General features: G+C 34.2%; 1 protein-coding gene across 2 annotated transcripts in view; it reads left to right on the top strand.

Moving 5' to 3' along the window:
* Positions 1–15354, top strand: part of Cntnap2 (contactin associated protein 2) — a 1898113-nt gene that overhangs the window by 1380 nt on the left and 1881379 nt on the right. The window contains exon 2 of one of the 2 annotated variants that reach the window (XM_048786770.1): positions 686–851. In XM_048786770.1, coding sequence (XP_048642727.1) covers positions 755–851 — 97 coding nt within the window. In that variant the 5' untranslated portion in view covers positions 686–754. Of the gene's footprint in view, positions 1–17; positions 852–15354 lie in introns of those variants that run through there. The other variant, XM_015493731.2, reaches the window with a different exon arrangement.

Below are 15354 nucleotides of genomic sequence, written 5' to 3'. Positions count from 1 at the left end.
GGTGGTGTTTTGAGGGGGGAGGAGGAGGAGGAGCCGGGGAGGGGACCGAGCACGGAAGGGAAGGGAGGGCTTCCCTGCGCCGCTCGCCGGGGTTTGCAGGCGCTGCTGGTGGCGGCGTCTCCAGCTCTCTGGCGGCGGCGGCGGCTGCTCTCGCTCCAGCGGCCAGGAGATGCTTCCCCGCGCCGCGCCGCGCTGAGGCCGTGCGTGCGCCGCCGGCTGCGCTGCGCGCTCCGCACATACACAACCTCTCCATGTGAGCTGACAGGCGATTGGAAACCCCTCTGAGTCACGCTGCCCAGTGGCTAAGGGAGCGCTCGCCCGCAGTGGCAACAGCAGCGCCGCCGTCCCCGTCGCTCTCCTTTTCTCTTCTGCTGCCTCCGTTCCTCTGATTTTCCCCCACGTCCTTTGACGATTTTTTTCGAGAAGGAGAGGGCGGGGTAGGTGTCAGTCCCCTCCTCTCTCTCCCCCCTCCTTTTCCTTCTTGGTTTGAATTTCTTCCCCCCGGCATTTCACTGGCTCACGGAGCTGGAGACTAGACCCGCTCGGAGGGAAGAGGAAGGCTGAGTCTCCCCTGCTGTTCCAGACCTAGAAGAACTGGAGCCTGGAGGGGGTGAGGGGAGAAGAAGGACCAGCGGGAGGGACTTGGCTTTCTCTCGCATTTGAGGACAGCCCATCTCCCTTCGAGAACCCCGCGGAGAGACGGACTGCATCTCCGCAGCAAGCTTTTGGAGTACCGCTGCCCAGAAGGCGAAGGATGGTGGTGGCTCCCAGAGCCCGCTGCAGAGCAGCGCTTTCTCTGTGGATTGTCAGCAGCTTCATCTGCAGAGCCTGGACGGCTCCCTCCACGTCCCGTAAGTAGTCCTCCCCGCCAGCTCGCTGGGTACTGGAGCAGTTTCAGTGCCGCATTGATGTTCAACACCAGGGTATCAACTATGAGGTGCTTTCGCAGTTCTCGCCCCCAGATTTGTGTGTATCCCTGCTGTCACGCACTTGAGCCATTGCAGCAGAGAAACTCCAAACCAGCGCGCTCCTGGTTTGGGGGAGAGGGTTTGGACGTTGGTGATGTTTCTGGAAAGTTGTTCCTGGTCTTGGAGATTGCTTGGCAACTGCTTGGTTAAGGCAATCAGTGTACAGGGGAAGGGAGTGAGTTGTGCAGATGGAGCTCATTGCATTTTACTAGATAAGTCAGTTAGTGAAAAGTGAAGACCATGCAAAAATAAGTTTTTGTTTTTATTTATGATTTTAACTTAAATGAGCACGGTTTGGGAGATGAAAGAGGCGCATATTTTGAACAGTTTGGACACCTATAGGTTCCCGTTAACCTCCTCTGTCCCCTTAAAATGTGAATGCCCGTTTAGTACTTGCTTATTAAAATGAAAGACAGTAAATCCTATATATCAACTGAAATTGCTTTGATTCTTTGGTAGTTTGAAGTAATGGATAAGAGCTGTGCAGTCCAGGACTTGGGACAGTCACTGGAAAACCTCGTTAGTGTAATAACAAGAGTTTCAGGAAAATTATGCTGCTTAAATGTGTAGCTCTCCATTTTTGCTAGCCCCCCCCCTTTTAAGACTATTCATGTTTTCATGAGGTTTAGAAGAAATGGAAGATTCCAGCCCATTTTCTGCATTGCTTTAGAAATGCATAGTGAGCATGTCAAGAGGAAATGCATGATTGCTTCTATGGCTCAGAAAGGGTTAAGAGCTAGAAAGATTGCTGGACTTAGGATAGTACTCACAGGCACATACTTGTTTCTCAGAATAAATAAGTTGATAAAGAATCATCATGGAGACTTTGGAGTTTAAAAAGAGCTGTATTCCATTTAGGGACAATAAGTTTAGTATCTTCCAGAACTTACCATATGTGAAGTAGATTTGAAGATGTAGTGATGAAACTTGGTCTATTACTAATATTGATAATTTTATTCAGTGTGTAAATATCAATAAGCATAGCATTGAAAAGGGACTTTACAAACTGTTGTTAAGAATCTTTTACATAATACCATATTATTATAAATATTAGACACATTTTCCATGCTACTACATTAAAGAAAAGTAACGTAATTTTCTTGCAAAGTTTAAAGATGTAGATGTAATGAAATGGAAATACAAGTTTTAATGAACCTGAAAAAAATCTATATGATTTTTTCAGATCACAAATTAAACCTCAAAAAGTTATATATTTTTAATATTTATGTCAACTTTATAGATTTAAAAAGAAACTGTAAAGATATCTTGCTAAATATTGATATTTGTGCAAATATATAACTGGATCCTTCAGAAACAATTTTGATGAAATTTCAGTTTTCATTTCAAAGTCTTGTTATACAGAACTCGCTGCCACTTTTTCAGGAAAATAAACTCATTATAAATTAAATTTATCATATTCACTGATTGAAGTTCCTGTCAAGAGTTTTTCCAGAATTCTAGGTTTCATCTTTCTATATACTTTAACTACAAGGGTTCAATCTGAACCAATCACTATTTATCAAGAATGGCATAAATGCAGCTATTGGGCTAATATATTTCAAAGATAGGAAAGTTGTTATTTTAGAAATATATACTAAGTTTTTACTAATCAGAATTTGGTGCAAGGGAACAACATAGAGACCGTTACATCTATGATAAATAGTTATTTGTTATTCTTGATTATTAAAATTTAGTAATATTATTCTCCATTGTTTAAAAATATATAATAGCTGGATTTTAATTTCTTTTGAATTTAAAACATGTGTCCAAAACTTAAAATTGCCTTATGTCCTGGAAATGAATCAATGATATAGGAGTTTACAATTAGAATGAGCTTCATGTATTCAATACTTTAAATTTAATTGTATTTTTATGTTAATAAAAGTATTAAATTTTGTTCTATGTAGCTCTGAAGGAGAGTACGAAAATTATATTCTTAATACTAAAAACACTCAAAGGAGGAGAAAAATGGTAACTACATGAATCTGAGATAATGAACAACTCAACCAGGAGAGGTCATCACAAGACAAAAAGTAGCTTGAAAAGCTAAAAGTAACATTTTTATTTATTTATTTTATTAAAAATATGATGACTATGCTAAAACTTCCTGTTTCCAAATTACTTTTTAATATGATGGACAATTTTTGAAGATACAATTAATATTTTTTCATTCCATAACAAATAAATTTCAAATACATAGTTGCTCGTGGCTTGTTTCTTTTTCTCTGTTCTGAAAATGTATATAAATACTGTTAATACTATGTTTTGTATGAGTACACTAAAATAAATTCAAGAGAACTCACCTCTTGAATTAAAGAAAAATCTAATCTAATTTCTTTGTGATGGGGAGAATGATCTGTTATTGAGCCTATGGAATCATGTACCTTCCTTTCTTGCAAATGTGTGCCAAGGCACACAGGGGAGGCTTCAAGGAAATGGTCTAGTCTTAGAGAGTTGCACTTACTTGATCACATTAGAAAGACCCTGACAGGTGCAGCTTTACATGATGAGGGCTTTGAGCTAGCACTTAATGAATTTAGTTCTTAAATATAACTAAATTATTACTGAAGTTTTACTTAAAATTTTAAGTGTTCTCTGAAAAGACCAATCATTTACATTATATTTTGTACAGCAGTGAATTTATAATTTCATTGACTTTCTTATTTAGGAGGTGTGCTTTCCATCAATTCAAATGATCTGTAATAAATATGCTTTTTATATAGACATAGAGTGTATGCAAATATGTATATGTATATATAAATATATATGTATGCAAAATATTTATATATATTGCATACATAAATATATATGGTAAAATTATCATATAGATGTATATTGCTTCGTATAGGATATATATGGAATATTTATTGCATAAAATATTATATATTTATTTATTTTCCCACATGTCAGTCAAGGTGTTTAACTTGCTTACAATTTATATATTGGTCTTTTCAAGTATCTAATGCAACAATATTAAACAATAATATGTTAGTCAATTTTTTCTCTCTTCTATTCATATATTTCCCTCAAAATATTATATTTTAAATATAAAATATGTAAATGAATAACAAAAAAGTTTATATTGAGTTTGAATGTAGTCATGAGTTTGTCTTAACAAAAAGTAATTTATATTTAAAAAGTGCTTTAAGTCAACAAAGCTCATTGGTTGAGAAATTGTAATAAAATTTTTTATTAATGCAAAAAAGTAAGAAAATTATGATGAACTTGCTGGAGATAATAATAATAATAAATGACCTTGGTTTTATTATAGGAACTGATATTCAGAAAATAGTAATCTTTGTTCAAATTTTACTCCAGTACCACCAAAGTATGACAAAATTAAGTAAAAAAAAAATCCATGCTCTCAATATAGGTTTTTATTAACCTTTGCTCATTAATATGTATAAAATCTACCATTTTTAGTTGAGAGCAGCAAAGTTATTTAATATACATCATAATTTAAAACTCACATTTCTAATGTATTTTTTTTCAACTGGCAAAACTTTCAAGTTCTATAAATTCTCTGAAATTTGAATTTGCTTATACAGATTTTTAAATTACTAAAGAAAAACTTAACAAATTTCTAAATCTTGTTTGATATATCTTTTCTATGACTGAAAGATAAAATGACTGTCATAGGCCTGCTCTTGTCTTGCTTTTCTAATTTTCAAGTAGATACTCAAATTTTTGTAAAAAATATGCAGAGGTTCAAAACTGTTAATTAAAATCCAGTTTGTAATTTTCTTAAAAATATTAGCCATATAGAAACCAACTTGCTCTTGTTGCCTGTGTAGTAACGGACGTCCATATGATGAGGGAAAAAGACACATACTTCCATGATTTTCCCATGTCAAGCCTCAATTTGAGAAGTGCTTTACCTTATCGTTTTTTGCTACTTGCGAAGTTCAACAGCATATGCCAGTTTTTAAACTCAAAGCTATAGCATTACGGAAAATATAGTCAATTCTATATTTATATCTATATTATTACCTGAAATTGGATGCTTTGAGTGTTTCCAGAGGGATACGTATCTTAAGATTGGAGACTTTGGAGATTGGGATACATATTTTAAACTTGGGGATTTGATGTTGGAAGAAATTGTATGTCTACTTTTGCTCTTTAAAAAAATGTGAATGGCTTAATTGAGATACAATTAATATATAATAAACTATATATATATATTTAAAGAATTCACTTGATAAGTTTTTTTTTTCTATTTGTTCCTTTTTGTTATACAAAACATTAGGATTCATTTTGACATGATTATAAAAGCACAGAATATAATTTGCTCTAATTCAGTCCCCAGTATTTCCCTGTCACCTTTACCTTTCCTCTGTTCTCTTCCCTCTACACTATGGATCTTCTATTTCTTATAGTTTTTTTTTTTTTTTTTTTTTTTAATTAGTGTCTTGTGCATACACATGATGATGGTGGGGTTTATTGTGGTGTATTCACATATGTACATAGGAAAGTCAGGTTAGATTCCTTCTATTGTTCTTCCCTTATCCTAACCCCTCTTTCTTCCCCCTCAGTCCCCTTTATCTGCTCCCCTGATCTCTCATCTATTTTGATGGATTTTGTCCCTCTCCCCCTCCCCGCCCTCTCTCTCTCTTTCCCTCTTTCCTGCCTCTCCCTCCAAGAAGACTATCTGGCTTATTTCACTTAGCCTGATAGTTTCCAGTTCCATTCATGTATAGCCAAATGCCATGATTTCATTTGTCTTTTAATATGTAAAACTAATACTGAAATAATCTTGATATTGCCCTTAACATTTTTAACAAAAATCTTAAGACTACTTCTAACAGAATGATTAGTTAATACACTAGATTCTGGGATCTCTACAACCTGGGTGATTTAATTCTTGACCAAATAAAGATGTTGCGATGTGGGATGTTACCTCTTTTTCTACCCATCCTCTTCTATGTGTGTGTGTGGTGCTCTGAGTCAGAGGTCACCCAGGGCCTGACACATGCCAGGGCGCCAGGCAAGCACTCTACTCCTTTTTTTTTTTTAATCCTAACGCCTCCTTTTCACTGGAGGAAGATGCACTGGCATAACAGTCTTATGTTGGAGAAGGAAGAGATGCTCCTTTAGGATTGAACAGTAGGCTTTGCCTTTCTAATGGGGGTGATGGTGTGAACAACTTTGTGCTGCTCAGATCTTCTAGGACTAGAAGGTCTGTTTGATTTTAGAATTAAGGTTAATGCATCCCGTTGTTCCCTACTTCCTCCCATTCCACTGCATTGGCAGTTATTTTACACAGCATGATATTTGCCCCTCATCTGTGAGTTTCTTTTTAATCTAGAACTCAGGCAGAGAAGTGCTGCCTACAGTAACCACCAAAGCCCCAAAGTTATTGAAATTGCTAGAATAAGATTGTTGTAGTTCATTATTGTAATAAATTGAGAGAATTTCTACATGTCTTAGAAGATGCTGATGAGTATGAGTTGTTTTTTCCTCTAATATTAGAGTAGGAGAATTGGGGTTCTTTAACAGTGACTTCTAAGTCCTCCCATTCATTTGGTCAGCTGTCTGTTTTCTGCATGGTCCTCTCAGTGGTATTTCTTTCAGAGAGTTGCATTTTCTTATCTGTGGTGAACACAATTACTGCCTAAAGTACATCCTACTTACAGATTAGTCCCCACACATCTTATCCATTCCACCCATCTATGTATCAGGTAAGTCCCACGTTTTTTTGTAACTGTTACTTCAAGTCCTCCTTCCTCCAGTACAATCATGAAGAATTAAATGTTTTAAGTCTATTATTCTAAAAGGAAGATACCATCCTCACTTTGAAATCATAAGTTGAGTTTTTCCTTAACTGTAAATTTGTTTAAAGAAGCTCTAGCTAAACTCTTATTTAGTTCATTTCGGTAGTAGACTTTTCATAATAATAGCTTGAAGTAACTGACTTTTTCATAACACTCCAGATTTTAAAACCTCCCCTGATAGTAGGAAATCTGGAAATAAAGATGTAGTCATTGGCTGTGAGTTTGCTTGCTGAAAATAACATATTTTTGTTATAGTATAAAAGTGTGGAAGAAATACAGAAAATTGCCTAGGACCCACATTCTACATTTTCCTTCTGATTAAAGTTTGTTTGAAATAGTCTCAAAATATGAATAGTGATATATTTTCTACTGTATTAATGTTTAGAAAAAAGAGGTGAAATTATTTCCTGGGAATATTTTTTACCAGGAAAACATATCCCCAAACTTATGTATTTTTTTCCTGCCTTTTCTAACACATTTTCCCTCCTTTTACATGGCTCTGGCATGGTAGACTATGCATGTGAATCTTAAGAACCAATCTTCAATAAAAGTGTGCCCTACATATACTCCAGCAGACTCACTAAATCTATGCTGCATAGAGCATGTAGGTTGGAATCAAGTTACATAAAGTTTAATTAAATTCAAGGATTTGCTCACCTTACTGCATTAGATGTCATGTTGAAATAATATGTAAAAAGGAAAAGTTTGCTCTGACTCATAATTTTCTACTAACTACAGTGTCAACTATTACAATGTCAACTTTGTCATTCAATTATGATATCAATTGAAAGGAATATATGGAAAAAGTAAATGCTTCCACACTGAATTAATAAAGCAAGTTGTTAAATGATGAAATACCATGATTTACTAAATAATAAAATGCAATTTACTTTTAAGAATGTTCTCTTAAAATTCAATGTCACTTGGAAATCATATGGACTGAGGTGGTTATTTTGAACTAATATAAAATATGTTGGGCAAAATTCATGAACATGAGAATAAGAAGATTTAAAAAAAAAATTTCAGCCTAACAATGTCATATGGCAACATTGTAGCATGTTTTAGGGGTATTAGTTATTTAAAATGTATTAGTCACACATGAACCAATGTCCTATTTTGCATTACATTTTAATTTTTAATGAGCTTTAACTTGAAAATAACAGATTTACATGGTGTATTTGAAGTATTTTTATTTCAAACAAAAATAATAGATCTGGAAGATAATTTTTTTTCAGATGATTAAATGTATTTAGTAGGTTAATATTTTTAAGGTCAGAGAAGATATAATCCAGATACTATTTTTTCCCCTTCTGTGTATCATAGCACAGTAAGTTTGATCTGCCATCAAGGCAAACATTGCTACTGCATTCTGATATTTTTCTCAGCAAATTTGAATATGGCTACGGAATCCTTCTTGACTTGATGTGCCAGACACATCTGATCCCATCAGATTCTGTCTATGAAAAAAAAAACAACTTTATTTTTCTACTATCACCAACAGTGATTTTCAGCTAACTTTTTTTAGTGATAAACATATTTATCATGTAAATCACCTGATGAATACTAAATGTTCTCATAGGAAAAAGATATTAACATTGATGTCTACTTTATAGGAGAGGTGGTTGTTAATGATGCAATGAAATCTACATGAATAAAAATTCATCATGCCCCATACACTGCCAGAGTTTTCATTGAATCTTTAATATAAGCATTTAACAATCATATGACTACAACAGATACTAGCCTCATACATTGTGGTTTTCTGGCTGTCCATAATGTGGACCGAATAACCACTTTATTGTGTCAGTTGACTTAAGATGCTATTAGGTTAAAGTCAGAAATGTCAGAATTGCGTATTTACATTGTTCCTAGTATTGAGAATGCAAAAATAAACAGCCCTATTCAGATACTGTCCTGATGGGTTTATGTTTGTGAAATTGATGCCAAATACTTGGAAACTCAAAAAAGAGGATGTATGTGTTTTCTTTAATAAATGTGGCCTGATTGAGTTCCACAAGATTACAGTAGTTTCCGTGTTTAGAGACAATCAATGAATTTCCTCTCCAGAACTCCAGGCAGCAATAGATAGTATCATACTTTAGAAATTTTTGCTAAGACATTATTTGTTGTATGAAGAGCTAAGACATTATTTGTTGAGTATTGACTTGTTGGCACTACTCTCTACATGCCATAGGCAATTTAGTTCTTACAAAAAGGCTCCAATTTTCAGATAAGAAAACTGAGCATACAAAGAAAGCAAGGAATTTTCCCAGACCACCAAGATATTTTATTACTAATTCCTGTGCTTTTAGCTATAGCACTACTGTTCAAGTTCTCTAATACTGAGTTCTAACTTGTGTCTAGGCAGATTTTTAAGTATTCAGTAACTTCTTATGTAGAATTGTGGTGGGGGTGGGTGGAAGCTACTGCATAATGTTTTGTTATTTGTTACTTTGTCACATTGCTATACATTTGGATGACTTAAAAATTATATTGGCAAGCAGGAAAATATATTTGTCATAAACATAAAAATAGACCTTTCGATGGAGAGAAATTTAAATGATAATATAGAATATATCATGCTTTTCTTGTTCATGGTACTATTACAACATAACATTATCTTTCGGGTGCTATTAACACATATTACTAATACATTTATTTAAAGCTATGTAAATATTAATTAAAGTGATTTGTCAAGTCTGAATAAAAGCTGTTTGAAATCAGGTCTCAAACTTTCCTGAGAGCTGATTTTAAAGACTGTATGCAAAACTGTACACATGATTCCCCTTACTAAATCCAAAAGATGATAATTATTTAATCTATAAGCATTATTTTGTGTATGCATTCATATAACATTTAATCCATAAAGTTTTTCTTTTTTTGAAACACACTTGTTGAGAAGAAAACTTCTTTTGCTTCAGTGGCATTGGGAAAAATATTTGTCTTTAAAATGTTTGCCTGTTTGAACCCTTAAGTACTTCTTGTACCTGTTCCCTGTTCTCTGTTCTTATCATTGGTGCACTGTTAAGATTTCAACATTTCTCTCCAGTTATTAACTCAGTAGCCTCTTAGCACTCCTCTCTGCTTTGAATCTTCATCCTAGAGTTTAGTATGGATATCTTCTCCAGAAGTACGTTTTTAAGTGTATATCTTTTTCTAATTTTAATTACATCTGTTTATTTTAAACAGATACATAAAACATAATTGTATATATTAATAGGGTAATGAGTGATGTTTTGATACATGCATATTCTGTTATGCTTAAGTAGGTTAAATATCCGTCTTTTCAAAATTTATCATTTCTTTAAGACAAAAATTTTCAAAACCTTTCTTCTATTTTTTGAAATGTACAGTACTTTATTGTTATCTGTAGTCACTGTAATGTGCAATATAGTATAGCAAAATTCCCTGCGCAGACTCAGTATCCAATGATCAACCTTCCCCATCTTTCCTTCTCTCCTCTCCTCTTCCTCAGTTGGTGGTAACTACCATTCGACTCTCAACCTCTATGAGATTTTTTTCTTTTAATGCTGCATGAGGCACTTGTCCTACTTTGCCAGGCTTACTTCACTTAACATAATGATTTCCAGTTCTATCCATGTTGTTGTAAATGACATGACTATATTTTTTTGTAACAGAATTGTACCACGTTTTCTTTCATTCTTCATTCTTCATCTGGTTGTTCCCATTTCTTGCCTATTGTGAATAGTGCTGCAATGATCACGGAGGTGCAGAGGTCTACTGAACATACTGATTTTCCTTTGCTTTAAATATATACCCAGCAATGGGATTTCTGGGTCACACAATAGTTCTATTTAAAAAAAAAAAATATTCAGGAATTTCCATAGCATTTTCCATAATGACTCTACCAATTTACATTCCTCCCAGCAGTTCAACAGTGTACAAGAAAATACTTTTAAAAAAAAAAAACATATATTTTGATATAGTACTCTACTTGTCTTGTTCATCTGCAGCTTCTTAGTGTTTTTTTCTCCCAATCCACATTGATACCTAATTATACTGGAGTCCTTGCAGTTTTTTCACAACATTCTCTTTCTAATCACATTGGTCCTTCATCTTCTTACATCCTGTTCGCTCCTTCAGAAACATCTTATCCTGTCTTATTTATGCTAATGCAACGGAAATAAGTTTACATTACAAGCCTCGCCTCAGGACTTTGAACCACATCACAGTACTATCGCCTCCCTGTGGCAGCCTGGTCTAATCACAGGTGAAATATTAAGAAACAGAAAGCAATTTCTTTGCTGTTGGGACTTAGAAGGAACAGAGTGCAGGTCCCTCCAGTTATCTGATGTTAAAGCAAGAAATTGCCCCACAAACAAGAAATAGAAGAAAGACAAATATATATTTTAGAACACAAACCACAAATACTTGTTTGTCTTAGTGTGTAGCTGAATATGAATCTGTCATTTCAAGAGAAATATGGCATTATAATGAGAAGGATCTGTAACTTCTCCAAGCCTTTTCCTTAATGATTCTCTTTTGAAGAATTTTCAGTACTTAACTTAGTCCAGATTGTGGGTTTGGACTAAGTGAAGATGAGCATGACTGCCCTTTCCAAAACACATTGTTTCAAGCCGGGAACTTGGTGCATGCCTAAAAATTCCAGCAGCTCTGGAGGCTGAGGCATGAGAGTCGCAAGTTCAAAGCCAGCCTCAGCCAAAGTGAGGTGCTAAGCAACTCAGTGAGACCTTATCTCTAAATAAAATACAAAATAGAACTAGGGATATGGCTCAGTGTTTGAGTGCCCTTGAGTTCAATCGTATTACCCCCCTCCAAAAAACAAAGGACAAAAACAGATGTCAACAAATAATTATTACTGATGCCTAGCAGGTACTTTTAAGTGTTAAAAATACCAACAAATCTTGTAAATACTAGTGTAACTTGCTCAGCTACTTGATCATTATATATTAGGGTATAATATTCCAGTGTAAGAGTTGATATTGTTAGTTACTATATAATGTCAGGAAATTTTATTTATATATTTTACTGTAAGAAGACAAAATTTGATAATTACCAAAATAACATTTGCATTCAATTAATTTATATTTAATCTAACTCTCTTCAGCATTTCACTTGTAATTTTGTACATGGTACTCAACTATCTTTTCAAAACCTGCATTTGTAGCAAAGCCTGTTTCAAATTTTGTAAATATACATTGCTGCAACCTCCCTGCACTGCTGCAGGAAAGGGGGACTGAGAAAAGGCAAACACATAAAGAAATCTGGGATCAGGTGGGACACTGTCCTCTGATGGAGGAACTGTGTTCCAGGGCTAGCTGAGCACTATTTATTATATAGGATTTATCATCAAAAGATTATTTGTGGGACAGTTTCTGCAAAGCAGACAGACTTAAAGGTTGCAGTTAAATTTGTGAGACATTGTGGTTTTCTTGTTATGCCCAGAATTCTCTATCTGTCGGAGCTGGTGCCTGAGCTAAAGGTCCAGACTGATATAACTCTGTGCCTTTGCACAAAGTTTCCTCTGGCCAAGCATCACCATAGCAACTGGGCAATCTTTACCTGCAAGGAGGCATTCAGAAATAATGATCCAAGTCACCACTCTCAACAACACATTAACTCCCTTTTCTGTAAATCCATAGTTTTCAGAGGCAGTGCCTCCATTTTACTCTTATATGAGTAGATACAATGTTGTGGTTGGACTACCTTTAATAAATTCATTTCTGTACTAATGGCATTAAATTCATTATACAAATTCAGTCACTTACCTCTCTGCTAGAATAACCAAAGCATAAAGCTGGTCAAAAATGTTAAAGTTCACTGATTCCATTTTTATACAGTTCTTATATTTTTCAAGTTCTATCTTATGCTGATGAAAAATTAAATCACTATAAATCCCAGCCAACAATTGGACTTCTAAGGTTTAAAAAGAAGCATGATATTTATCTAATAATTAGTTGCCATAATATATTTATAGGTAACTACTAGTGTAGTAGAATCTCATTAAATAAAATCTTAATACTTTGTCACTTAGTCACAATGAAGATGAAAGTCTGTGGTTTTTATTTACTTATATCATCCAAAGTACCTAAAATTTCTCAGTATATAAGCTTTGTTAAATACATACATTTGGAAATTAAATTGAATCAAATATACTCTGTATAGAAATTGTTTCCAAAATTGCATGTAGCTAGGCTGCAGCAAGTTTCTTAGTTTTTAAAAAATATCTAAATGCTTTATAATCACTAGTAATATAATTTTAATGTAGTTAGAAAGTTTGCCTGAGTAATCCTCATCTAAAAATGCTGACTTAAAACCGACATATCTATATGAATCCCAACCAAAATTGAAACAAGGAAGTATTTCAGAGAACTGTAATAGGACTATTCCTGTTATTTTAAAGGATGGTTTATATCTATTATCTCAAAATGAAGTATAACACATTGCAGAATTACAATCTATTATCTATTCAATATGCCTGAAGCATATTGAGAAAATATTACTGCAATTTGAGTAGCCTTCATACAATGAAAACACGTTTAATGTTACATAATTATTTTATACAATGAGCTGAAATGTTTAAGGTTTACAAAAACTATATAATCACCCAAAATATAGATTTTTGGAATTTAGATACATTATAACTGCATATTTTAGATGTAGTGGGCAAAATAGGGTGCTGTATTTAATTTAGAGGAGATTTCAGAATCTTACAAACAAAATGACATTATTTCTTCTATCAAATCAACATTGATAAGGCTTTTCAAAAAGGTTTTAGATCTGTTATTTATTCATTTATATGTCTATAATATGGGCTATAGAGCACTTTCTACATTGTGCTCGTTTCGATACGCTGAATTTTCAAATGACAGAGGCATGGATGGTAGGGGCAGACTGGCCATGCTAATGACGGGCCCGTCAGCTTCCTGAACTTGCCTTGTGACATAACTGCCTAAGAAATATTTAGAGAGGGCATGCTGTGGACATTTACATGTTTGGAAAGACCAATGAGCTGGACCTAGAGATACAGTATTTCCCCATTTTCTTGCTAATTGTCTGTAAGTCTCCTTATAACAACTTCAATTTTCAACATTTTAATAGAAAAATAAATATCATTTAATAATATGCTTCTGAAAGTCACAGATTTCACTTCTGGTTAAACTTTAATATTATTTCAATGTCTGTTCTCTCATATTGAATGTAATATTATCTTAAAGATCCTTTCTATTGAGTAGGCATGACAAAATTGAAAATGAAATCCACTCAGCCTGCCTGGAGGTGGATTCATCAGTGCATAATTAAAGAAATCCTATTATACAGTTTTTGCTGGACCCTAAAGGGCAAGAGGAACCCAGACAGTTAAAGTGATGAGAAGGATGTTCTCAGCAGAGGACAAATGAGCAATTCAAGCATTGGCCAAGCCGGGTGTCACTCTGAGGGAGGGAGGTAGTAGCTGAGGAGTCAGTCTTTTAAGACAAGTAATGGAAAGAAAATTTCAAAAGAATAAGTGTTACCGCTTAGTAGTTTCTCAGCAAATAGAAAACATATCTTCACTGGTTGGAAATGTAAACAAGAAGCATTCATTGTCTTTAATAAGAGAGAATCCTTTTTTACCTGTATTTGTTGTTGTTGTTGTTAAATAAGCATTAAGAAAATCATATGCTATGTGAATGAACTTGACTATCTGCCAAATCTGGCTATTAAAGTCAAAAAAACATATAAATTGCTGTGCATGGAATACACAGCAAAGATTTAAGCGAAGGGAGGGGTACTTTGTTTTTCAATTGCCATTTTTAGTTATATTGTCTTTAAAGTATTTTGAAAATGGTATTTTTTTTGCTTTGTTTTTATTTTCTTTTTATAAGTGACTTTGATTATAGAAACTAAAAGTATTGAAATATACTTTGATTCAGCTTAGTGTGTAAAATTTTATTAGGCAGATTTCCCGAGGCACAGGAAAATGGAAATACTCTGTGTGAGTGTTTATGAGTATTTACATGTATTTCTTTATTTATCCACCATCTATCAGTTTTAAATATTAGGCATCTTATCTGTGACAGGGTACCAAACTCTGTTTATTATATGGGGCAAAATGTCTCTTGCAAAAACTAATCTCCATAAATGTGAGAAATAAGTAATCCATTTACTATGAATGGGTATTGTATAATAGAAGCTCCTAAAATAAAGATCTTTGTTATCTAGTGTTCTGTAGCCCTTGGTGCAAATTATATTTACGCTTATTACCTGCTGAGATGTAAAGCATTGATAAAAGTATTAGTTGGATGTGAGAAGAATCTACATGTTCTTTAAGATAATCATTTTGGAGTGGCCAGTAGCACAGGCTTTGAGTTAGAAAGACTGGAGTTTGGTTTTTGCCTCTGTTCCAGGGTGAGCTTGAACAAATTATTACACTTTTGAACCTCAGTTTTATAATATTTAACATAATCCAGTGATAGTATCTACATGACATGATGGGTGTAAGGACAAACACAAAATATGCATACTGACCTGTGATAGCAGGTTAATTTTAGCCAATTGTTTTGCAATTTTTAAAGGCATGGAATATTTATGTTTTCTATGAGCATAATACCATAGTATAGTCTATGAATCTTGTATGGGTATTTGTAATTGCC

The sequence above is a fragment of the Marmota marmota genome, unplaced genomic scaffold (assembly GCF_001458135.2).
Source record: "Marmota marmota marmota unplaced genomic scaffold, marMar, whole genome shotgun sequence".
Classification (NCBI taxonomy): Eukaryota; Metazoa; Chordata; class Mammalia; order Rodentia; family Sciuridae; genus Marmota; species Marmota marmota.
The sequence above is the reverse complement of the archived record's forward strand: the minus strand, read 5'-3'. Positions and strand labels throughout refer to the sequence as shown.